The sequence below is a fragment of the Pimephales promelas genome, chromosome 22 (genome assembly GCF_988280905.1).
Source record: "Pimephales promelas chromosome 22, fPimPro1.hap1.1, whole genome shotgun sequence".
NCBI classification, from domain to species: domain Eukaryota; kingdom Metazoa; phylum Chordata; class Actinopteri; order Cypriniformes; family Leuciscidae; genus Pimephales; species Pimephales promelas.
This window is the reverse complement of record NC_142790.1, coordinates 6592636-6617169: the sequence shown is the minus strand read 5'-3', so window position 1 is coordinate 6617169 and position 24534 is coordinate 6592636. Positions and strand designations below refer to the sequence as shown.

General features: G+C 42.8%; 1 protein-coding gene across 1 annotated transcript in view; it reads right to left on the bottom strand.

Annotated features, from left to right (window-relative positions):
• Positions 1–17319, bottom strand: part of LOC120475783 (NXPE family member 3) — a 57286-nt gene extending 39967 nt beyond the window's left edge. The window contains exons 1-2 of the mRNA XM_039666475.2: positions 17283–17319; positions 17138–17199 (exon numbers count right to left, since the gene is read on the bottom strand). Of these exons, the coding sequence (XP_039522409.2) occupies positions 17138–17199; positions 17283–17319 (99 nt within the window). The remainder of the gene's footprint in view (positions 1–17137; positions 17200–17282) is intronic.
• Between the last annotated feature and the right edge of the window lie 7215 nt (positions 17320–24534).

Genomic DNA, 24534 nt, shown 5'->3' with positions numbered 1-24534 from the left:
TTTTCCAGTGAAGCAGAGTTTTTGACTTTTTGTTACGGCTTTCCAGTGCCCTTGCCGTTGATGATAGGAGAATGCAGTTGATTGTAGATGCAATAAAAAGTCTCTTTATTACTGGCTTTAGTAATCATGATCGCAAACTTGTTGTGGACTTTCCTTGTTCACATTTACACAAAAAGCCATACCAGATAGACCGCATATAAACTAAACTTCTCCTTCCAAGGTACTCTGTTGTGCGGTCAAAAACTGTGTGCTTACCAATCACCAACGCACATACCTGTGGCTCAGGGGATCTAATTATACACAGCCCCACCCAGTGGACAAAAACGTTACTACCCCAAAAATGGCTCCTACAAGCACTGTGTGCCAACCCATGCATGGCAGTCAGGCAGCCTGCGCATTATGGTGAATCACGAGTATTTGAGTACACAGATTCTGTGGCGTGCTCAGAACTGGTACCACAATGGGGTGACCATGGCAGTAGTTTCCAGAAGGAAACTGGTGTTTAAAGACACTTCCAACCTGGGTTGGGGAGTGCTGCACGAAGGCTCCCCAACAAAAAATTGCCAGGGGGGCACCAGGTCGGGCAACCTGTATGCTATGGCACATGACCTCCTCCTCTAGGTGCAGGCCAATCTGGGTTCTCTGAGAACATCACACATACCGGGTGTACAAAATCTGGGTGCAGTTTAATATGGGAGATGTTTGGCGAGGCTGACGTCAACCTTTTTGCCTCAAGAGCCAACACCCACTGCAGGGCATTCTTCTCGAAGAATAAGGCTCACTCTTGGCCCAGCCGCCCTCTTTATGCCTTTACACCCGTCTCGATGATTCCACAGGTCATCAAACGGGTCTTAAACACTATTTCTGAAGCAAAGGCCCCGTTCACACGGCGCCTGTATGCGTTAAAGTGGTCGATTTATTCCAGCTGATGTTCGAAAAATCGTGTTGAACCGCAATGTGAGGTATCAGTGGTACTCTCCTTCCTGCATGAGTTGCTGGACGCTGGCCGCACCCTGTCCTTACTCAAGGTTTATGTGGCAGCCATCACAGCGCACTATGCTCTGGTGGCTGGCCAGTCACTGGGTAGAATTACTCTAGTGGTAAGGTTTCTGAAGGGCGCCAGGAGGATTGGAATCTATCAAGCGAGTACGAGATCTGCAGGCCCTTTCTGTGAGCCCTGCATGTTTGTAGTTTGGAACAGATGACTCCAGAGTCATTCTCAAGCCCAGACATGGTTATATACCTAAGGTGCTCTCGACTCCATTTAGAGCTCAAGTTATTTATGTTGTTAGCCTTTCCCCCTTTGCCAGAGGATGGGGAGTCTAATCTTCTCTTCCCTGTTAGGGCATTGAGAATCTATCTGGACCATTCTGCGTCTTTTAGACAGACGGAACAGCTGTTTGTCTGCTTTGGTGGCCAATCCAAGGGTGATCCAGTCACTAAGCTAAGACTGTCTAGATGGATGGTGGATGCCATTTCCTTGGCTTATCAGTGGGTTAGGCTTGACCCATTAGTGTTAAGGCCCATTCGACTAGAGGGATGGCCTCATCGTGGGCTTGGTCATCTGGGGTTCCCATTCAAGATATTTGTGGAGGTCCAGCTGGTCCTCTGCCTCCACATTTATGAAATTCTATAATATGGAGGTATGAGTAAGACCCTACGGTGTCTGGTTTTTACAGACAGACTTACTGTGCATAATCACACACATTATATATAAAACGGTATGAGGCCGGTTATGGTGTTACACTAATAATCCCGACGGGGTCTGGTTTTGTTAGTATAATATACTAGTATGACTGACTCATAAAGATGTATATCTTCAGGCCTGATGATGTCTGGTCTGTTATTCATATGGTTTTATATGTATACATATGTATATTAGTGGGTTATTGGCTTGTTCTGTTAGCTCAGAGTCTACATTAAAGGGCACCTATTATGCCCCTTTTTAGAAGATGTAATATTTGTCTCAGTTGTCCCCAGAATGTATTTGTGAAGTTTCAGCTCAAAATACCCCACAGTTAATTTATTATAACCATTTGAAAATGTCGTTGCATTGGCGTCGCACACATTGGCGTGCAATCATTTGCAACAGCTGCGCGGCCTCGTCGGCGCGGGTATATAACGAGCAGCTGTTGCGATTGCACTTCAGCTTTTTGCTTCGGAGCTTAAACTTCAATGCCTCTGCTAAAGAGTGAATTTCAAGACAAGTCTGGAAGATCTCTCATCCTCGGTGCGGGGGTGACGGCACAACTGTGTGAACAGTTTTTCCTCTCTCTCTCTCTCTCTCTCTCTCTCTCTCTCTCTCTCTCTCTCTCTCTCTCTCTCTAAAGAGCATAAAACCAAAAGCTGTTTTAATGGCTGGTAAGACCTTCCTTAGGGGAATCAACCACACCCCACTCAGCCTCCGCAACCATCTGAGCTGCCAAAGGAGCCTGCTGGACTATCCTCGAGGTGTGTACCAGTCGTTTCCTTTAGCGCTCCCCGTGATGATCAGATGTTGATCGCGGCATCGGAGGGTGGGTCAGATATCTCCGCGGACGATGTGTTGGAGCCGCTGCCTCCTTCTGGGTGTGCCAGCGGTGCCTCGAACCCTCAAGGCTGGATAATTGGTATCTCGGGGTGGCGCGTGATGGTGCTCAGCAACCCACCCCAGAGCCCTTTTTCCCGGAGGTGCATGCGGAGCTCACAAGGATGTGGACGACACCTTTTACTGCCCGAAACCGTTCCGGTGGTTCCTCCTCCCTCACAGCCCTTGATGACGGAGCAGTTAAGCCATACACGCGTATCCCGCCGGTGGAATGGGCCGTTGCTATGCAACTGTGCCCTGACTCCACTGGGCATGGAGAACCGTGTCTCCCTTCCCGGGCTTGTAAGTACTCATCGGACTTAACTGGCAAGGCTTACAAGGCCAACATGTTGTTGCTGCAGGTTCATCAAGGCAGTGAAGGAACTTCAAGAGGGTCGTCATGACCCACTAGTTCTCCAGGAACTTCGACGTGCGACGGACCTCGCGCTTCGTGCGCCGAAGGTTACTGCACGCTCAGTGGGTCCTGCAATGTCCACAATGGTGGTCCAGGAACGCCATCTCTGGCTGTGTCTGGCTGACATGCGGGAGACCGATAAGCTCCGGTTCCTAAACGCCCCCGTGTCCAAGAACTTCACCCAGCAGTTCTCGGCTGTACAAAAGCAGACTGAGGCCATCAAATCTTGCCGTGGCAGTCAGCTGCTGCCTCCACCCCGCCACCTATGGCTCTTCAGTCTACTCGTTACCGGGGGCGCCCACCTGTGTCCGCCCTGCTCCCGTGGCGCAGCAGCAGCCTCCACCGAAACAGCGCTGTTGAGCCGGTCACAAGCAGGGTTCCCTGCCCGTCCAGGCCCCCGCCAAGAGGGGAGGTAAAGCCAAGAACAAGTGGCCCTAGAATGGGCAACTCAGGGATGGCAGGGACTGCTCTTCTGAAAAACGATATCACTCCCTCCCCCGGAAGAGGGCTGGGTGGAAAATCTTGTGTTTTGTTTTGTTCCGCCGTTGGCCCCACAGCCAGCAGTACCCACATTTTCAATAAAAGAGCAGATTCTACCATCTCTGGGTCTGAAGTGGACTCGGAGAGCAGTGGAGGGACAAAATCCTTACCACTCTCATCCTCCTCTTCTATCGCCAGCTGGCAACAGTATATGGTCCGAGAACGCCATCGAGCCGCCTCCCGCACCTCCTGCCCCGTGGAACCAGGTAAGCGTTTTACAGCACACTCAGACCTCACCGTGGGGCGCCTCCCAGGGAGTGCCTCCCCAGCCAGGTCCCTATGTTCCAATTCACTGCCCCACTCCGGGTACTGCCCAGTTTCAGAGGGGTATGCAGCGGAACAAATAAGTGGAACAAATGAGAGCTATCAGATAAAATAAGTGCAAAATTATCGTTTATTAATACAATTAAACTATAACTACTCCACCTTGATGAACCCCCCTAAGAAAACTATAAGCTCCATTGGAACAGCAATATAAGTGTTTCTCACAGGATTTTAGGTAAAAATGTAGTAGGTGGACCTCTGTTTCTCTAGGGGGGTTCGGGGTCATGCACCCCCGTAAGAAAATTTTGTGTTCTGTAATGTTCAATTCAGCAGTCTGGTGCACTTTGAGAGTTCAAAATAAAAAGCTCCAACCCATATTCAGGGTGCAAATTAAACAAAGAAAAATTTGAACCTCTTTTAGTTAGTGTCTGTCTACATTACACTGTTACATAATAATAGTTATAATATTAATCCCATTATACAGTAGTAATAGCCATAAAGGCTATTGTAAAACAAATGCACTGAATGCACTGAAACTTTCATAATTAGTTTTGCACTAATTTCTATACTTGAAAGAAATAAGCGCATAATGACATGTTTCATGGGCCAGTGTGTTAGAAAAAAAACTAAAGCTGACTTTTTTTGACCAATGCATTACAACAGCTCGGCGCCACCAATTAAGCAAAAAAAACAAAAAAAAAAACAAAAACAAACAAACAAATGGGCCGCCGATGTATGAGTTTTGTGGGCCGTTAAGACAAATAAATTAAAAAAGGATGAGAAGTATCGGCTGAAAAAGCCATAGACCGTAAAAGAAAAAGCACGTCGGACCAGCGGGACTCTCCCGGTAGTCCCGATGGCCACCGAGATATAGATAGCCTACATGCCTGGATGTCACATTTTAAATCCTACCTGTTGGCTTTCAGCAATGGATGCAGTTATTTAGCTGCTGTCGCATCAATTGACATGCCATCTCCTTTTCTCTCTTTCTTTTTCTATTTTTAGCCCCACAGCATTTTGTTTTATCCATCTTTTTCGACGACAACTCACTACTTGTACCTGCTCGCTCAGCGCTCACGGCGCCCCCGCCCGCTAGCGATATTATCCGCCCCCTTCTCCATGAGGGCGCCTACTCTAGCCTGGCTGTTAGTCCTCTAAAATTTTATATAACATTGAAGGAATGCAGAAATGATCTAGAAACGCACAACAGCAGCTACATATAGAAATACAATGTATATAGCCTATATATATTTGTAATTTTGAATTTTTTTTTTACCATCGCTTTGGCGCCCCCCATTGTGCTGCGCCCCTTTGCGCTGCATATAGCGCATACCCACTTTTTGCGCCACTGCTCCTGTGTCTTTAAGTCACGGAGGGGGCCCTTGTTCCCATGAGAGTGCAGGCCGTTCATATCCTCAACTATCTAGACGACTGGCTCATACCAGCACATTCTCCCCCGAAGATGTTCGATGGGGTCTTTGCTTTCCTTCTTGCAGCAAGGTTTGGAACGGAGACTTTCTCCCTCCACCCTCAAAGGTCATGCTGCCACTATTTCAGCTTATCACAACCACATAAATGGCAAAACAGTTGGAGAGCACGACCTGGTCGTCAGGTTTCTTAGAGGGACGAGACGATTAAATCCTCCTCGACCCCCTTCCATACGCTCTTGGGATCTTTCCCTGGTGCTCCAAGCACTTCAGGACATTCACTTTCAGCCTCTGCAATCAGTAGACTTAAAGCTTCTTTCCATGGCGATGTGCCCAAGGTTCCTACAACTCCCTTCAGAGATCAGGTAGTGAACCTGAAAGCGCTGCCCTTGGAGGAGGCTGACCCAGCCCTGGCTTTACTCGGTCCCATTCGGGCTCTTCATATGTACGTGGACAGGACTCAAAGCATCAGGACCTCAGACCAGCTTTTTGTCTGTTACGGAGGCTGGGAAAGACTGTCACCAAGCAGAGGAAGGCCCACTGGATAGTGGATGCCAACAAGGCCTTCTGCTTTGGTTTCATGCTTCCTCTGCTTACCAAGCTCAAGGCGTGCCTTGCCCGCTCAGGTTGCATGCACACTCTACGAGAGGCGTTGAATCCTCCTGAGCACTGGCTTGTGGCTCCTCGCTAACAGATATCTGTAGAGCTGCGGGCTGGGCGACACCTAACACGTTCGCTAGATACTATAGCCTACGTATAGAGCCGGTCTCCTCCCGTGTTCTCACTCTAAATGGGTAGAAGCACTGAGAGATCCAGCTCTGTTGGCTTGCTGCACCCTACTGTGCAACCTTATTGCTCCAGAGTGAAAAACCTGTCGAGTCCTCCAACACCCCTCGGCCTGGACATGGTGGAGCTCCGGAGCCAGGTCCCTGTCCCCTGAATCATTGAGAGCCGGTGTGACCCTTCGAGGATCCCTCATGTGTATATTTTCTATGGTTGCTCCTCAGACGGAAGCCCGTGTCTTTCCCTTGGGCTAAGTCACCCATTATCTCATATGCAGTACAGCCTGGGGGTTAGTCCATATGTATTTCCACATAACTCTTTGAAGAAAGTGGGTTCCACAGCGTTCCCCTCCCTCAAAAAAAGGGCACGCTTTCCCAGTGTTATCCAAAATCTCACTGTATGGATTATAGAGGAACAAGAGTGTCAGACATTCCCCGTGTAAACCCTCCTCCTATTATCCTATCGATGGTGCAGAGGCTTGCACTGGATGGGGTGCAGCGATTTTGTCACTTTGGTAGGCATTCCTATAGGTCAGTCATGAACTACGTTGTAGTGACTGACCGATAGGGAACGTCTTGGTTACATATGGTAACCCTCGTTCCCTGAGGGAGGGAACGGAGACGCAAGTCCCGTCGCCACATCTGCTGCCGCCCGCCGGGGGGTCAGCTTCTCAAGTTTGGCTCCTCAGCAAAAAACTGAAGTGCAATCGCAACAGCTGCTCATTATATACCCGTGCTGATGAGGCCGCGCAGCTAATGCAAATAATTGCACGGCAATGTGCATTGGCTTGTTTTAGATTCACTCTAAGTAAATTGGCTCTCTAGCGAGATTCCTATTGGTCAGTCATGACCTACGTCTCCGTTCCCTCCCTCAGGGAACGAATGTTACCATATGTAACCAAGACATTCCCTGAGAGAGGGAACGAGTATTGCGTAGCCAGCCGCACTAGAGAAACTAGTGAATTTGTCGCTTCAGTCGTATAAACCTGCTATAATGGCGAATTCGGGGGTCTATATAGACTGGGTCATGTCCGCTTGGTGGGTTCTGATGTAAGGCTAGCTCATTGGTCGCACGTTAGAGTCACCCGCGCCATTGGATGTGCAGTTGCTGCAGCACAGCCTATGAGCGTATCTGACGCTCAGTGTATTGGCTGTGCAGCTGCAAATGCGTTTTACAATAGGCTTCAGTAAATCGAGGAAAAAGAGTTTCCCCACTGCGTATAGCCATGCAATACCCTCTCAGCAAACTGAGGTTACGATATTAACCGAGTATTTTTCTTTTAACTTCAGAACCGAAAATGAAATATTTTTGAAATATTATTTTTAGCCTAAATTTGGGATTAGCCTAAATGGCTTAAATACTGTATCGTAAATTGTGGATAATTAAGATATATGTATATCATATGCTGAAGTACATTTCTGGAGTGTTAAAGATTACAAGAAAAAATTAAAGCAGCAAACAGCGATGGGCGGGCCCTCACACCTGTTGCACGTTGGGGTATGAGGCGGCCGCATTGCATATTCTGGAGTTCAGCTGATGCGGCTATGAATTTGCTACACATCCAAATCACACAAAAATTAACATAAAATTCAAAATGGCTGACTTCCTGTTGGGTTTAGGGCATTGCTCCAAGAGGCTTTTTTGTATGTCTGGACATGATCCATGTGCCACAGAAATTCCATACATGTAGGTCAAACGTGTGGTGGGGACTGCTTCGTTAAACGTCACTTCCTGTTGCCAGCAGTTGGCGCTAAGACTGTGGGCTAATTTTGGCATGTACATGTGTTCAGGTCGGGACTCGTGTCAAATGTGTAAAATTTCGTGCAGATCTGGGCATTTACAGCCAAGTTACTACAACTTCCTGTTTCATGGCGGATCATCGACACCACAGACACTCCCATCTCCCATCAGCAGAAATTTGAAGTCAATCAGACTATATCCCTGGGAGGAGTTCATTAAAGTACGTAATGAGTAAATCATCCAAAATGGCGGTAAAATTAGAAATGGCCGACTTCCTGTTGAGTTTAGCGCATCGCTCCAGGACATGGTAGATGTACCACATAAATTACGTACATGTAGGTCAAGCGTGCAGCGGGGGCTGCTTCGTTAAAGGTCACTTCCTGTTGCCAGCAGGTGGCACTATGACATTGGTCTAATTTCGGCATGTACATGTGTTCAGGGCGGGACTGTTGTATAACGTATCAAATTTTGCGCAGGTCTGAGGATGTACACTGAAGTTACAACAACTTCCTGTTTCATGGCGAATGATCGACGCCACGGATACACCCATCAACGAAAACGCGAAGATAGCACAACTTTACATCGTCAATGCCTTTAGAAGGCACAGCAGAAATGTGAAGACGATCTGACTACATCCCTAGGAGGAGTTTGTTATAGTACGTAATAAGGAAATCATCCAGAAATGGCGGTAAAATTAGAAATGGCCGACTTCCTGTTGTATTTAGGGCATCGCTCCAAGAGACTTTTCTGTGCGTCTGGACATGGTAGATGTACCACAGAAATTTTGTACATGTCGGTCAAACATGCGGCGGGGGCTGCTTTGTTAAAGGTCACTTCCTGTTGCCAGCAGATGGCGCTATGACTGTGGGTGAATGTCGGCATGTAGATTTGTTCAGGGCGGGACTCTTGTCTCAAATTGGCCAGCAGGTGGCGCTGTGACTGTGGGTAAATGTCGGCATGTAGATTTGTTCAGGACGGGACTCTTGTCAAATGTGTAAAATTTCGTGCAGATCTGGGCATTTACAGCCAAGTTACTACAACTTCCTGTTTCATGGCGAATCATCGACGCCACGGACACGCCCATCGACAAAAACGCACAGATAGCACAACTTTACATCTTCAATGCCTTTAGAAGGCACAGCAGAAATGTGAAGTCGATCCGACTAAATCCCTAGGAGGAGTTCTTTAAAGTACGTAATGAGTAAATCATCCCAAAATGGCGGTAAAATTAGAAATGGCCGACTTCCTGTTGAGCTAGTCCTTCCTGTGGCGCTGCTCTGCTTGCGACCCAGGCAAGCTGTCTACTACGATCATCATTTTGTTTTGTTTGCATATTCGTAAATGTGTTGCTGCGCTGTGGGAACGTGAAGCCAACATGTCAAGATTTATACATTTTGCATTTATTGTGTTGATCATTGTCGGACTATCCAGGTCCAGCGTCTGATTATCTACACCCGAGATGCGCTGTTGGCACTCTGATCGTCCAATCTTCAGAGCGCTCAGCCAGCGAGGTCGAGGAAAAGGGGTCAGCACGGTGGAGCGTGCCAGCGTCTACGGCAGAGAGGCAGCAGGCCTCCGCTACCTTCAGTGATACTATGCAACGCAAGATCACTTCGAGCTGAAATAGATGAACTTCGGATTAATACCAGGACATGCTCTGAGTATCGCACCGCAAGTTTAATGGTGATCACAGAAACGTGGTTACACCGGAATATCCAAAACTCCCTGGTTGACATCGATGGATTTTTACTTGTCAGAGCAGACAGGGCTGAACAATCCGGAAAAACAAGAGGTAGCGGCATGGCTGTGTATGTGAGTAACAAATGGTGCAAACAGTACACCGTTAGGGAAATACTTTGCTGTCCGGACGCTGAAATTTTGCATTTGACTATGAGACCGTTTTATCTCCCAAGGGAGTTCGGAAGTGTGGCTGTGTGTTTTGTGTACATCCCCCCAAGTGGGAATGCAGCTAGGGCCGCAGATCGCATTGCTGACTGTGTACACAGAGAGCTGCAGCGCTCTCCGGGCACCCCCGTGTTTGTAATGGGCGACTTCAACCACTGTAAACTTGAATTAGCACTCCCTGGGTTCGAACAATATATTAAGTGCAGCACGCGTGAAAACAAGACTCTTGATAAATGTTATGGTAACGTCAAAAATGCCTATGTAGCCAAACCAAAAGCACCATTGGCCAATTCAGACCACAACGTGTTTCACCTATAGGGTTGGGTACCGAAACTCGGTGCCAATGGGGAACCGGTTCTGACGTAAACGGTAGTAACGAGACCGAATTAGAATGAACATTTCGGTGCCTGAATTCGATGCCTGAGTCTGTGGCATGAGGCGCACACACACAGTCTCTCACTGTCTCCCTCTCCGACGTGCGCGCACTATACGGTTTATTGAAGCACTGTCTGATCTGTCTTGCACGCGCGCTCTTGATCGCTCGCTCTAGATTTCGGGAGATTTTAACTAATTTGCGATCATCCGGGAGCCGTTATCAATATGCGGGAGACTCTCCGAACATCTTCTGATAGCGAGGAGATTAAACACACGTGAAATGTACTCGTGAAATGTTTGGCTGCATTTCACATGTAAAATTACGCGTCAGAATAACGATTGTCTATGGATATAGAAGAATCACCATTCGTGCCACATTGACGCTCACGTCTTCATATTATATTAGCGCGCGCATCATCTGCTTCAGAGTTCTCTGCCGAAAAAGGAAGCTTTAAACTTTAGCTCTACGCTTATCTGACTCCAATTTTTACTGATGGTCAAGTTTAGATTGTGTTTCTTATTAGAAAATAACCATGCCTATTATGATTTAATTTAGATCTTTGATTTGTCTGCGTTTCTTACACTTTCAATTATTCGTTCATTATGGACCCGATGTCGCACAGAGATCACGTCGGCCGGATCGTGTTTCTCACGGACACAAACCTTGTCAGTTCTGTATTTAGAGGGTGCAGGGTTAACTAATACTTCTTAAGTCGGTTGCCTACTGCTCACACGTACAAAGAATGTAGTTTATTTTAGCAATTCCTATACCCCAAGGGGTAACACTTGGTCTCGGGGGAGAGGGGAGATATTTTGAAAAGACATCACCCATGGAGAAGAACAGGATTCTCCTAAGTTCTCAATCTTTCTCCTATTTCCAATGACTGTAATGAAATTACGACCATTTTACCAATCGCACTGAGACACTTAAAATGATACCAAACATGAAAAGGGAAAACCTTAGATTCACAAACAAAAGAACAATAAACACCTATCACCCAAATCTTTATTCAGCCTTTGTTTTATCCTTTCTCGTGACCAAAGTGGTTGTGCCTGAGCTTGGGGGATTAAGCCAATGGTTATCCACAATCTTTATTGGGGCATCTCCCACAACAGAAGAACAGGCATTGTTTTCTTGTTCTGCCTGTTCTGCTGCTGCAGGAATGAAACAATTTAACCACTCATGCCAGAAGTAATTATTTTGCCCTTGCATAACACAGCTGGAGGCAGGAGGTTTGTGAGATTTGCATAAATGAATGAGCCCTGGAGGAGAGAAGATATTGTGCAGAGTCAAGAACCACAACATGGGGGGAAGATATCAGGTTGGACCAGTTGTGTGGTGCCCTCAGTCCCTTTGATCTCTTTTACAGATTAGTAAGCTTTAATGCAGTTTCGAATTCCTAAATTCAGTCTTAGGAAAGTCCTTCCTTACAGTTTGGTGTCAATAGCAAACTCCTGTTTCTGTTTTTTAAAATGATTTTAGAGAGTGTGGTACGGTATAGCATGCAGACCTGGTATGGTAATCTTTCAGTTCAGCTTAAATCTAAGTTAGGGCGTCTGATCAGTACAGCTTTTAGAATTGTAGGGTACCAAGAACCGTGCTACCTACAGTCACTGTACGAAAAATCTGTGCTCAGGGAGGCACTTAAGATTCGGGATGACCCAACTCACATTCTTAATAAGGAACTAGAATTGTTACTAAAATAGGCTAAATAGGTATAAAAACTCATGCATGGCAGCCGCTATTAAGATGCTAAACAGTAACAAATGACTGTTACCTAAATGTACACTTTTTATTCTCACTGTGTTGTGCATCGTTTTTTCACGGTCCAGTGTATTGTCTGTAATGTATTTTCTATGTGGTTTGTCGAAAGTGTGTGTCGCAGTGGCTGTAGTCCAAGACAAATTTCCCCTCTTGGGGACAATAAAGTATTTTTTATTATTATTATTTAGGGCATCGCTCCAAGAGACTTTTCTTTGCGTCTGGACATGTTAGATGTACCACAGAAATTTCGTACATGTCGGTCAAACATGCAGCGGGGGCTGCTTCGTTAAAAGTCACTTCCTGTTGCCAGCAGGTGGCGCTATGACTGTGGGTGAATATCAGCATGTAGATTTGTTCAGGGCAGGACTCTTGTCAAATGTGTAAAATTTCGTGCAGATCTGGGCATTTACAGCCAAGTTACTAAAACTTCCTGTTTCATGGCGATTCTTCGATGCCACGGACACACCCATGGACAAAACGCACAGATAGCACAACTTTACATTGTCAATGCCTTTAGAAGGCAGAGCAGAAATTTGAAGTCGATCCAACTAAATCCCTAGGAGGAGTTCGTTAAAGTATGGAGTGTGTAAATCGTCCCAAATCGGTCTTGGGACGATTTGGCGGACTTCCTGTAGAGTTTAGGGTATGAGTTCTTGAGGCTTTTTTGTGCGTCTTGAAATGATACACATCCCCACCAAATTTCGTGCATGTAGGTTGAACGTGGACGAGGGGCTAATTTTTTCCAATTTTCTAGGTGGCGCTAGCTAGCCCTTTTGCCCCGCCCATCCGAGAAACCCACAAAATACGAAATTTTTCAAAAGTCCTGAAATGCGTGCCAAATTTGGTGAGTTTTTGAGCATGTTGCGGCCCCGAAAATGGATTCCCTAACAGTTTTTAATAGGGTCCTCGCACTGTAAGTGCTCGGGCCCTAAAAATAACCCTAACAGTTTCAATAGGGCCTCGCACAGTTAGTGCTCGGGCTCTAATAACAACAAGCACCATACAGAACCGAAAACCGTGACCCTAAAACCGTGATACAAACCGAACTGTGGGTTATGTGAACCGTGCCACCCCAGTAACCTGCCGTGCTCACGGCAAAAGCGCTATTTTCGCTTCAGTCGATGAAAACCAGAGAAACAGCCTCCGAGCCCTGCTTATATAGGCTAAACCACGCCTTTTCTGGCAGGCTAGGATGAAGTTAGGGCGCGAGCGCCCTTGATTGGATGTAACGTCATGTCGGGCTCACTGGTAGGCTGTGCAGTTCCTGCAGAGCAGCCTATGAGCACGCTAGACCGCTAGATAGCTCTAGGTCTGCTAGCTGCTGCACTGCATTGACAATGAATACAAAATTAAAGGGATAGTTCACTTTGAAATTAATTTTTTTATATGTTTTACCTTCCCTTAAGGACATCCAAGGTGTAGGTGTCTTTGTTTTCACAGCATTTTCAATTTTGACATTTTTCAGTCAAACCGTTGTTGTCTATCAGTCATACACTGGAGGCTAAGGGGGTCCACCAAAAAGCATGCACAGAGAAGTCAAAATTAAACATGATTTAATGACTCATAAATGTAAGTACACATTGATGGCCTAAGACACGAAACGAGCGGTTTGTGTGAGAAAACGAACAGTATTTATATCGTTTTTACCTCTTGTAATCATAGCCATGACAAAATGATCTGACGGCACGGGTGCTTCGGTCTGCGCATGCGCCGGAAGTGATCGCTTGCGCGCCCACATCACTCTTTGTTTACACAGAGATTTCGGAAGTTTTACCTTTCATTAAACATTTAGATATACGTGAAACCGCAATGAAAGACAATTTCGGTATATCTAAATATGTTTAGTAAAAGGTAAAACTTCCGAAATCTCTGTGTAAATATTGAGTGACGTCACACGCAAGCGATCACTTCCGGCGTAACATTGAACTGATTCAGTTCGGTTCAGTTGGACATTGCACAACTGATTCAGATTACTTGGACGTCACTGTGATTATACGAGGTAAAAACAATATAAATGCTGTTCGTTTTCTCACAAAAAACGCTCGTTTCGTGTCTTAGGCCATCAATGTGTACTTACATTTACGAGTCATTAAATCATGTTTAATTTTCACTTCTCTGTGCATGCTTTTTGGTTGATCCCCTTAGCCTCCAGTGTATGACTGATAGACAACAATGGCTTGACCAAAAAATGTCAAAATTGAAAATACTGTGGAAACAAAGACACCTTCATCTTGGATGCCCTTGAGGTAGGCTAAAACATATAAAAAATTAATTTCAAAGTGAACTATCCCTTTATGGATAAATTTTAGGCTTCAATATCGCGAGAAGATGAATCTTTTCTCAAATGAACTTCTCGCTGACACTCGGTTTACTCTGATCTGATTAGTTCAATAAACACGGCAGTCGCCAGAACACATCTTTATCTTTATTTGGCTAAGAAATGTTCTCATTGCCGAAATGGTACTTTTAATGCACACATAAATTAGGGCTGGACGATTTTGGCTAAAATCATAAACACGATTAATCGAACAAATTACCTTGATAACGATTATTGAATGATTATTTTTCTTTTATTTCTTTATCATGTCACCGGGAAGGCTTATACTGTAAATATGTATGTATATTTTCTAATGAATGAGTGCATAATCCTATCTTTGTGATTCTAAAATAAGGAAAAACACAGATAGCTTTTAATGCTTATTAAATATTTGAAAACGTAGTAAATAGTTATTTTTGTTAACAAAATGAAATTTTGTAAATATTGCCATCTTCCATCCATCCGTCCATCAATCCATCCATCCATCCATCCATCCATCTTCTTCCGCTTATCCAGGGCCGGGGTCACGGGGGCAGCAGTCTAAGCATTGATGCCCAGACTTCCCTCTCCCTAGACACTTCCTCCAGCTCTTCTGGGTGGGCACCGAGGTGTTCCCAAGCCAGCCAGGAGACATAGTCTCTCCAGCGTGTCCTAGGTCTTCTCCGTGGGTCTCCTCCCAGTGGGACGTGCCCGGAACACCTCCCCGGGAAGGCGTCCAGGAGGCATCCGGAACAGATGCCCGAGCTATCTCAGCTGACCCCTCTTGATGTGGAGGAGCAGCAGCTCTACACTGAGCTCCTCCCGAGTGACAGAGCTTCTCACCCTATCTCTAAGGGATTGCCCAGCCACCCTGTGGAGAAAGCTCATTTTCGCTGCCTGTATCCAGGATCTTGTCCTTAAAACCCAAAGCTCATGACCATAGGTGAGAGTAGGAACGTAGATTGACCGATAAATCGGGAGCTTTGCCTTGCGGCTCAGCTCCTTCTTTACCACAACAGACCGGTACATCGACCGCATTGCTGCAGAAGCTGCACCGATCCGTCTGTCAATCTCCCGTTCCATCCCTCCCTCACTCGTGAACAAAACCCCAAGATATTTAAACTCCTCCACTCTAGGAAGGATCTCTCCACCAACCTGAAGAGTGCAAGCTACTCTTTTCCGACTGAGGACCATGGCCTCGGATTTGGAGGTGCTGATTTTCATCTCAGCCGCTTCACACTCGGCTGCAAACCTTCCCAGTGCATGCTGAAGGTCCTGGTCTGAAGGGGCCAACACGACAACATCATCCGCAAAGAGCAGAGACGAAATCGTGTGGTCCCCAAACCTGACACCCTCCGGCCCCTGGCTGCGCCTAGAAATTCTATCCATAAAAATAATGACCTCAGCTAGGGTGATGGACGAGTCCACCTCTGAGCCCTCAGCCTCTTCTTCCTCAATAGAAGACGTGACGGCGACTATTGAGGAGATATTCTTTCCACCCTCCGATGACATCCCCAGTTGAGGTCAACAGCCGCCCACCTCCACTGTAAACAGCATTGGTAGGACATTGTTTCCCTCTCCTGAGGTGCCAGATAGTTTACCAGAATCTCTTCGAGGCCAGCTGACAGTCCTTCTCCATGGCCTCACCGAACTCCTCCTAGGCCCGAGCTTTTGCCTCCACAACCCGCCGGGCTGCAGTCCGCTTGGCCTGCCGGTACCTGTCAGCTGCCTCAGGAGTCCCACAAGCCAACCAGGCCTGATAGGACTCCTTCTTTAGCTTGGCGGCATCCTTTACTTCCGGTGTCCACCACCGGGTTTGGGGATTGCCGCCTCGACAGGCACCGGAGACCTTACGGCCACAGCTCCATGGAGGACAATGGAGGTGGAGAACATGGTCCACTTAGACTCAATATCTCCAGCCTCCCACGGGATCCAGTCGTGGCTCCGCCAGAGGTGGGAGTTGAAGATCTCTCTGACAGGAGACTCAGCCAAACGTTCCCAGCAAACCCTAACAGTACGCTTGGGTCTGCCGAGTCTGTCCAGCTTCCTCCCCCACCATTGGATCAAACTCACCACCAGGCAACTCCGCCCCTCTCTTCACCCAAGTGTCCAAGACATCCGGTTGCAGGTCAGATGAAACGACCACAAAGTCGATCATCGACCTACGACCCAGGGTGTCATGGTGCCATGTGTACTGGTGGCCACCCTTTATGCTTGAACATGGTGTTTGGTATGGACAAACTGTATTGCCAACTTAAAAGTAAAATGTAACTTGCATAAAACTAAAAAAAACAAATCCTTTTCATATTGTGTAGCATTTGTAAATGCTTGTGTTATCAAAAGCTGCTTTGTGGAGTGTTGCTGTTGCTGAGTTGACTCACATGCAAAGAATGTTGAATATCATCACCACGCAAAACATGTAGAAGGTTTTCTCCTTAAACTTTTGTTCAGAAATTAAAATGTTGAAATGACTTTTTTGACAAGTTCATTCAACTAACAGATAATGAACTATTAGTAAATCACAGGTTTTTCGATTATGAGACCATACAGGAAGAAAGATAAGTCGTGTCTATATGAATTACACCATAATAATGAAATTATTTATTGAAATATTATTGATATATTAATATATTGCAATTTGAGTTCGCAGAAAGAGGATTTTATATTTAACCTATTATTACTTATTAGTGTTTGTTTTTCAGCCATAATTCTCTAAACTAAATTCAATAGTCAGAACAAGTCCTTCACAATGTGTTCAGACAACTTCATTAAAAGAAATGTCAAACAAAAAACTATGCATTTAGTTTTAACCTGTTAAACTATACATTTACACCAGTTGCACAATTTTCTACTGTCTTCAATTAGAATTCTGCATTTTGTTTGCAAATATCATATACCCAAATTCAGATTTATGATTTGAATTGATATTTAAAATGCTCAGCTCAGTTGAATGCACTCAGCCCCTTTGCCCTTACAAAAATAAATAAGCATTTTCAGGGAGAAAATGCTTATTTATTTTTGAAGTCTGATTTTTTATGTATAAATTTTCTACTGAACTTACCAGCCAGGTTGATGTCAGAAGAAAACATGCCAGTAGTAACGTATGTTTTCTTAACCTGCAGTCTGAAGATACACAGAAAAACTGTAATTTCCAAATCCTTCAAAACATGAAACCATTTTGACCCATGACATAAACTACTGATTACCTGGTGGATTTGATTCATTTTTGGATGGTGTGACCATGGCTAAGTCTGTTGCTCTTTAGAATAATTTTATGTCCGCTTGTGAGTGATTCACACGAAGTGAGAATATATGCGAGTGAAGTATATTGACCAACCTCCTGTTAAACTGGCCACACTGCTCTAAAAATGAGGCGTTACCTATAGGCAGTTTGGCTTTGTTTGAATTGATCAACATTAGATGCTAACTGTTTTTTTTTTTTTAATAGTTAATATATTCATTTCTTGCTATGGGAACAAAAAAATTCAGCAATTATTATTAGCAATTAAACAAAAATCCAAAAAGAGTTTAAACTGTGTCTCTGTTGCACTTTCACAAGATTATTTTCTGTTTTAATGCATATTAAGGAACACTTTATAAAAACTTTATATCAAAAAGCTGCATTTACTCTTGAGACCGCCAACATGACATCATGACTTTTGCATTCAGTCAGCATAACTGTTAATGTAATAAAATAATGAATGAACAAAACAAACAATATACAGTTGTTTCTTCCCTGTGATGTATTGCCCAAATTATTATTTTGGACAGACAAATGAAACCCTCCTTTCAATTAAATTAAATGGTCTCATTAATGTATGGAGAACGAAAAGTAATAGATTCGTTCAGTGAACATAATCACTAATTTAGTAATTTCACACGCGTCTTATGTAGATTATTAATATAATTTTTTTTAAAGCAACATATGATATAGATTTCAGCTTAGATTCCCCTATCCTAGATAGAGTGAAATGCTAATAGCGGTAATATGGATTTTTGTCAAGAAATAATAAACATTTTGCAAAAGAAAACCTCAATAAGGTTAATAAAGTAAGACAGAAACACACCTGTTCAACGCTCATTTTCCTCAGCTGTAGTAGGAAGTGTTGGGAAAACGTATTTCGTGCGATTTGCCGGGGGGCGTAGGATTTCCCCCTTTCTGGTCAGTGTGTCCCTGCCTCTGCTTAATTATTTTTTATCCCCGGTGGGGATAAATTTATCCCCCCCTCAAAGTGATCAGTGCTACTAAACTAGTGGTGAAACGGATCAGAAAACTTATCACGGATCCGTGGTTTGATTAAAGTCAATTTTATTTTTAAATGCGCTACTTTGGCTGACTCTTATTAGCTGTCGCTCTGCACGAGTCTGCAGACTTGCTCAATGTCCCGCCCACGACGCTATCTGATTGGTTACACCTCACGCCTATCAACACTTGCGAGACGGTTGCATGTCCGCGCTGGGCTGTGGAGCTGTGTGTAGAAAGGAAGGAAGGCAGCATTCAGAATAAACATCACAATCTGATTATCTGTTTCTATGATGACAAGCAGAGCTAGTGTCACTGAGAATGGCCGAAGTAATACACACGGTGTTTCACTCACTCTTGAACGTCTGGCGCGAGTGATTTCAATGTTAAATCGATGTAAAGACGCGTTTGCGCGCGTCTAGAGGTTCTGCAGCGCTAATGAGGCATCTGTCTTTTCTATCATTTTGCCGTATCAGCATCCAACGCGGATGTAACATTAACATTATTACTTTCACTTAACGGCAGCAGTAAAACTGTTTCTATGATGGTTTAACTTTGCAATCAATCCGTGGTTCAGGAGAGGCTGATATAAATTTGCCTACTCTATTAATCTATTGATTTAATTATTGCATGTTTTTCGTTGCATGATCACAGATCAAATGTGTGGGAAGCTATTAGAGTAAAAAATATTGCGTTAGGATACTTCTTAACGCAAGAAGAGACGCAAGAAGAACGTTAATAAGATTTTTTTCCCCTGCAAATGCAGTGATGTTCATGTTGGGGAGAGCGGGGCTGGTTGGGTCGAGGGGTTGGTTGGCACACGGTTCAATTCTAGTACACCAGAGGGTGCTGCCACAAAAATCTGACATTAAAATGACTGCCCTCTTGACCTGAACACACCCATTTACTAAAATCATTGAACTTTCACTAACTGTTCAGGTGAGGATAACTTTTCTATTTTACTGTGTTAAAACAAAAAAAACCTTCTCCCCACTAAATACATTTTAGAACTATGATGGATAGAGATAATATAAAATGTAAGGATTCCAGTTGATATAGATAGGATCAGCTATATTTTGATATGAAATTTAAAAGTCTCTGATGAGTGATGCTAGGTGGCTAACATCATTTCAGTAAAGAGGTGTGTCCTAATATGGGTGGGGTTGGTTGACACACTGATTTGGGGGTTGGTTGGCACATATGTCATTATAGCCAATTGGTTATAAATGTATTAATTTATGCATTTTACATATGTTAAAACATAACATATATACATATAAATATATATAAATATATAAATATTATAATAATACTATTATATGTTGTATATTTATAAATATATGGGGTTGGTCATATAATTAGAATATCATCAAAAAGTTGATTTATTTCAGTAATTCCATTCAAAAAGTGAAACTTGGATATTATATTCATTCATTAGGCTACACACAGACTGATATATTTCAATTTTTATTTCCTTTAATTGTGATGATTAAAACTGACAACTCATGACAATCCCAAATTCAGTATCCCAGAAAATTAGAATATTATTGAGACCAATACAAAAAAAAAAAAGAAGAAGAAGATATTTGGAAATGTAGGCCAACTGAAAAGTATCAACATGAAAAGGTTCAGCATGTACAGCACTCAATACTTAGTTGGGGCTCCTTTTGCCTGAATTACTGCAGCAATGTGGCGTGGAGTCAATCAGTCTGTGGCACTGCACAGGTGTTATGAGAACCCCGGTTGCTCTGATAGTGGCCTTCAGCTCTTCTGCATTGTTGGGTCTGGTGTAGGCTACAGAACTAGACTGAGAGAGACCATTTAGAGGGCTTTGCAGGTGTTTTGAGTTAATTTGCTGATTAGAGTGGCACCAGGTGTCTTCAATATTGAACCTTTTCACAATATTCAAATATTCTGAGATACTGATTTTGGGGGTTTCATTAGTTGTCAGTTATAATCATCAAAATTAAAAGGAATGAACACTTGAAATATATCAGTCTGTGTGTAATGAATGAATATAATATTCAAATGTAATTTTTTGAATGGAATTACTGAAATAAATAAACTTTTTGATGATATTCTAATTATACGACCAGCACCCGTATACTTTACAAACTGTATTTGTTTTTGGTTTGGTTAAAAATCGGCAGAAATGCTGTTGAATGTTATTCTGCATCTGGTTTGAATTAAATGGTCAAGTTCTTTTTATATTTGTCACCTCATTCTTTGTAACTATTGCATCTGTGCCAACCAACCCCATTGCATGTGCCAACTAACCCCCATAGTGGGGCTGGTTGGCACAGGTGCACAACATCACTTTAATGATGAATAAGACATTTTTAGGAATAATTTATTAACATTAAATATATCTGTTGAGTAGCTGAGATCTTAACCTTTCAGTTGTTACTGGTTAGACTATTTTAACATATAGCATGGCTGAGAAATATGACAGAGAGTGAAAAGTGTGTCAACCAACCCCGCTCTCGATTTATTTTTTATGAATATTTTTTTTCAAAACACCCCCCCCCCCCCCTCTGTTTTTTTCACAAATCGCACCCATGCCCAAAAATGTCATTTGTAACGTAGCCTATTCCATTACATTAATCAATCTGAGGGATTACGTCCGCATTGAATAAGAATGCATTGTGCCCATCTAATCCTGTTTATTAAACTGGCCTATTCTGGAGGGTGCGGTGATGACGCAACATGTAGGGTGTCACTGCCAACGAAGCACCAGCTGTCACGAAGAACCGGCAACAGATTATGAATAGGCTATGTAAAATATAGCAAGAAGATAATTGTTTATTAATAAACAAGTGTATAGACCATTTCACAAGATGTAAACAATACTGGTCCAGAAGCACTTCCTGTTTCAGTTTTTTAACACTACATAAAAGCTGGGTTAAAATACAACCAACAGAACATTTAAAACTGAATCAAAAAGTTAAACAAACATCTTTAATATATTTTTTTTTTACATGTGAAATAAAGAAAACAGTTACAAACTGAAACAGGAAGTGTTTCTGGACCAGTGTTGTTTACATCTTGTGAAATGGTCTATTCTTTGTCAGTGTGTCAGCTGAAAACATGAAGTTGCTGACTGAACATGAACATGAACATGAAGAATGCTGACTCGCGATCTTCGCAGTGAACGCGGCAGGATTATGATCTAGCCTACATAAAACGCATGTGAAATGACCAAAGTAGTGATTATGTATACACTGAACGAATCTATTACTTTCGTTTCATTCTCAATACATTAATGAAAACATTTCATTTAATTGAAAGGAGGGTTTCATTTGTCTGTCCAAAATAATAACTTGGGCAATATATCACAGGGAAGAAACAACTGTATATTGTTTGATTTGTTCATTCATTATTTTATTACATTAACAGTTACGCTGACTGAATTCCAACTAAATTAATGAATAAGTGGGCCCAGGTGAAAAATAAATATGTTAAGTAGGCTATATTAAATCTTAGCATACTTAAGCATACTTAAAGCCAGACCAATCATCAGTATACTTCAAGTTTGTTAATGATTATTTAACTTGAAGTATGCTATTTTGGAACAACTAATTTTGTACTTAATATATTTTAGTTGTAATTTAATTGTAGAAAAGCACAATTTGAAGTGTACTTAGTGTACTTTTACGTGCTAAAGTGGAACCACTTCAAGTATACTTTGCATACTTGAAGTATATGGCTGTATGTACTAACATGCTTGATTAATAAGTATTAAGTGTACCATATCTGTGTTAGAAGTACATTTAAAATGCACTTTGAATGTCATACAAATATACAAGCATTATACTTCTAAAATATTAGTATTGTGATGATACTATGCTCAGTTCTACTTTGGGTTTATTCAAATTAGTAAGAAAGTACACTTTTTAGCTACTTATCAATATCTGTTATTACTCTGCTAGGCTACTTTTTGGTTAGCATGTAAGCTACCAGTATACTGAAGGCTGAATTAAATAAGGCAAGGCAAGGCAAGGCAAGTTTATTTATATAGCACATTTCATACACAATGGCAATTCAAAGTGCTTTACATAGAAGAAATTAAAATAATCAAAAGAAATCAGAATAATTAAAACAGTTTAGAATAAAAAATAAGAAATAATGAAAAATAAAAATTATGATAAAAATAAAATTCAGTAAGTTAAAACCATTTAGAATAACATGAAGTGCAGTAACGGTCGGACGAACAGTGACACAGTGCTCATTCAGTAAATGCACAGCTAAACAGATGTGTTTTGAGTCTGGATTTGAATGTGACTACTGTAGGAGCACACCTGATCTCCTCTGGAAGCTGGTTCCAGCTGCGGCTGGCATAATAGCTAAAAGCAGACTCTCCATGCTTAGAGTGAACCCTTGGTATTTCTAGCTGATGTGATCCTAATGATCTGAGCGATCTGTTGGGTTTATATTCAGTGAGCATATCTGCAATATATTGAGGTCCTAACCCATTAAATGATTTATATACCAGTAATAATACTTTAAAATCAATCCTAAATGTAACTGGCAGCCAGTGTAAAGACCTGAGGACTGGTGTGATGTGTTCATATTTTCTGGTCCTGCTCAGAATCCTGGCAGCAGCGTTCTGTATGAGCTGCAACTGTCTTATGGTCTTTTTAGGAAGGCCAGTGAGGAGGCCATTACAGTAATCCACCCTGCTGGTGATGAAAGCATGCACAAGTTTCTCTAAGTCTTGACTGGAAACAAAGCATCTAATTCTTTAAATATTTTTCAGATGATAGTATGCTGATTTAGTTATTGCTTTGACATGACTTTTGAAACTAAGGTCTGACTCTAGAGACACACCAAGATTCCTGACTTGATTTTTAGTTGTTAGACACCTAGCGTCAAGGTATGCATTCACCTTGAGATCTTCATCTTTGTTTCCAAACGCAATAACTTCAGTTTTGTCTTTGTTTAACTGCAGAAAGTTTTTACACATCCAACCGTTTACTTCATCAATGCATTGGCACAGGGACCCAATGGGGCTGTAGTCGTTAGGCGATAGGGCTAAGTAGAGCTGTGTGTCGTCTGCATAGCTGTGGTAAGCGATTTGGTTCTTTTTCATTATTTGGCTCATTGGGAGCATATACAGGTTGAATAGGAGTGGTGCAAGAATCGAGCCCTAAGGGACTCCGCAAGTCATGGATGTCCACTCAGACTTATGTTCTCCCATACTCACAAAATAACCCCTCCCTTCTAACTATGACCTGAACCATTTTAGGACTATCCCAGAAAGCCCCACCCAGTTTTCCAGCCTGTCAAGAAGTATGTCGTGATCAACAGTGTAAAATGCAGCACTGAGGTCAAGTAGTACCAACACGGATAATTTGCCTGTATCAGTATTTAACCGAATATCGTTTGTTATCTTTATGAGCGCTATCTCCGTGCTGTGATGCGATCGGAAACCAGATAGAAAATTGTCAAAATATCCATTTGAGCTTAAAAATTTGTTCAGCTGATTGAAGACAACCTTTTCGATGATCTTGAAATAAGGGACTACTCAACACACTTTCCAGGTGAAAAAAGAACTTTATTGGTCAATAAATACAGTATATTCACATTTTCAATAGTATATTGTCAATACTTACACAGAATTGTACTTTGTGAATATATTACACGTTTACTATACAAACATTATGCTGATAACAATTTTCACAATAAAACTTTATACACTTGAAACTAATTATGAAAAATATTAGGACAGAACATTGTTTTAATTAATGTCACAGCATTCCAGTATTACAAGATGACGGACAGAAGAAGTCGCAAACCCCTGGTTGAATTTAACTTAAAGGGGTTAAACTTAAATCTCATGCAAAATCCACCTTTTTAGCCCTTAAATGCATTTTGTTGTATATTTGGAGTGTTTATAAGTACAGAAAAGATGAAATTATTCTCTTCAGGTGCTTCGTTTATATCTTTATATTCTGTTTTAGTCATATTTTTGAACCTGTTCAGATTTTTCTGTTGTCTATGACGTTTTTTGAGCAAGTGCGTCACCGTATTTGCAGCGGAACTGCCAAATAAGGACATTGACTACCGGTCCAAAACTTTGAGCAATCCCCCATTATTATTTCTCGCTCCGATTTTGTAGTCCGAGCTCAATGATGCAGAAGTTGCGAGAGGGCAAGTCAAAATTTACGTTTTTTGGATGTACGTTAGTGACCTGAAGCACTTCAAGGATTCCCACT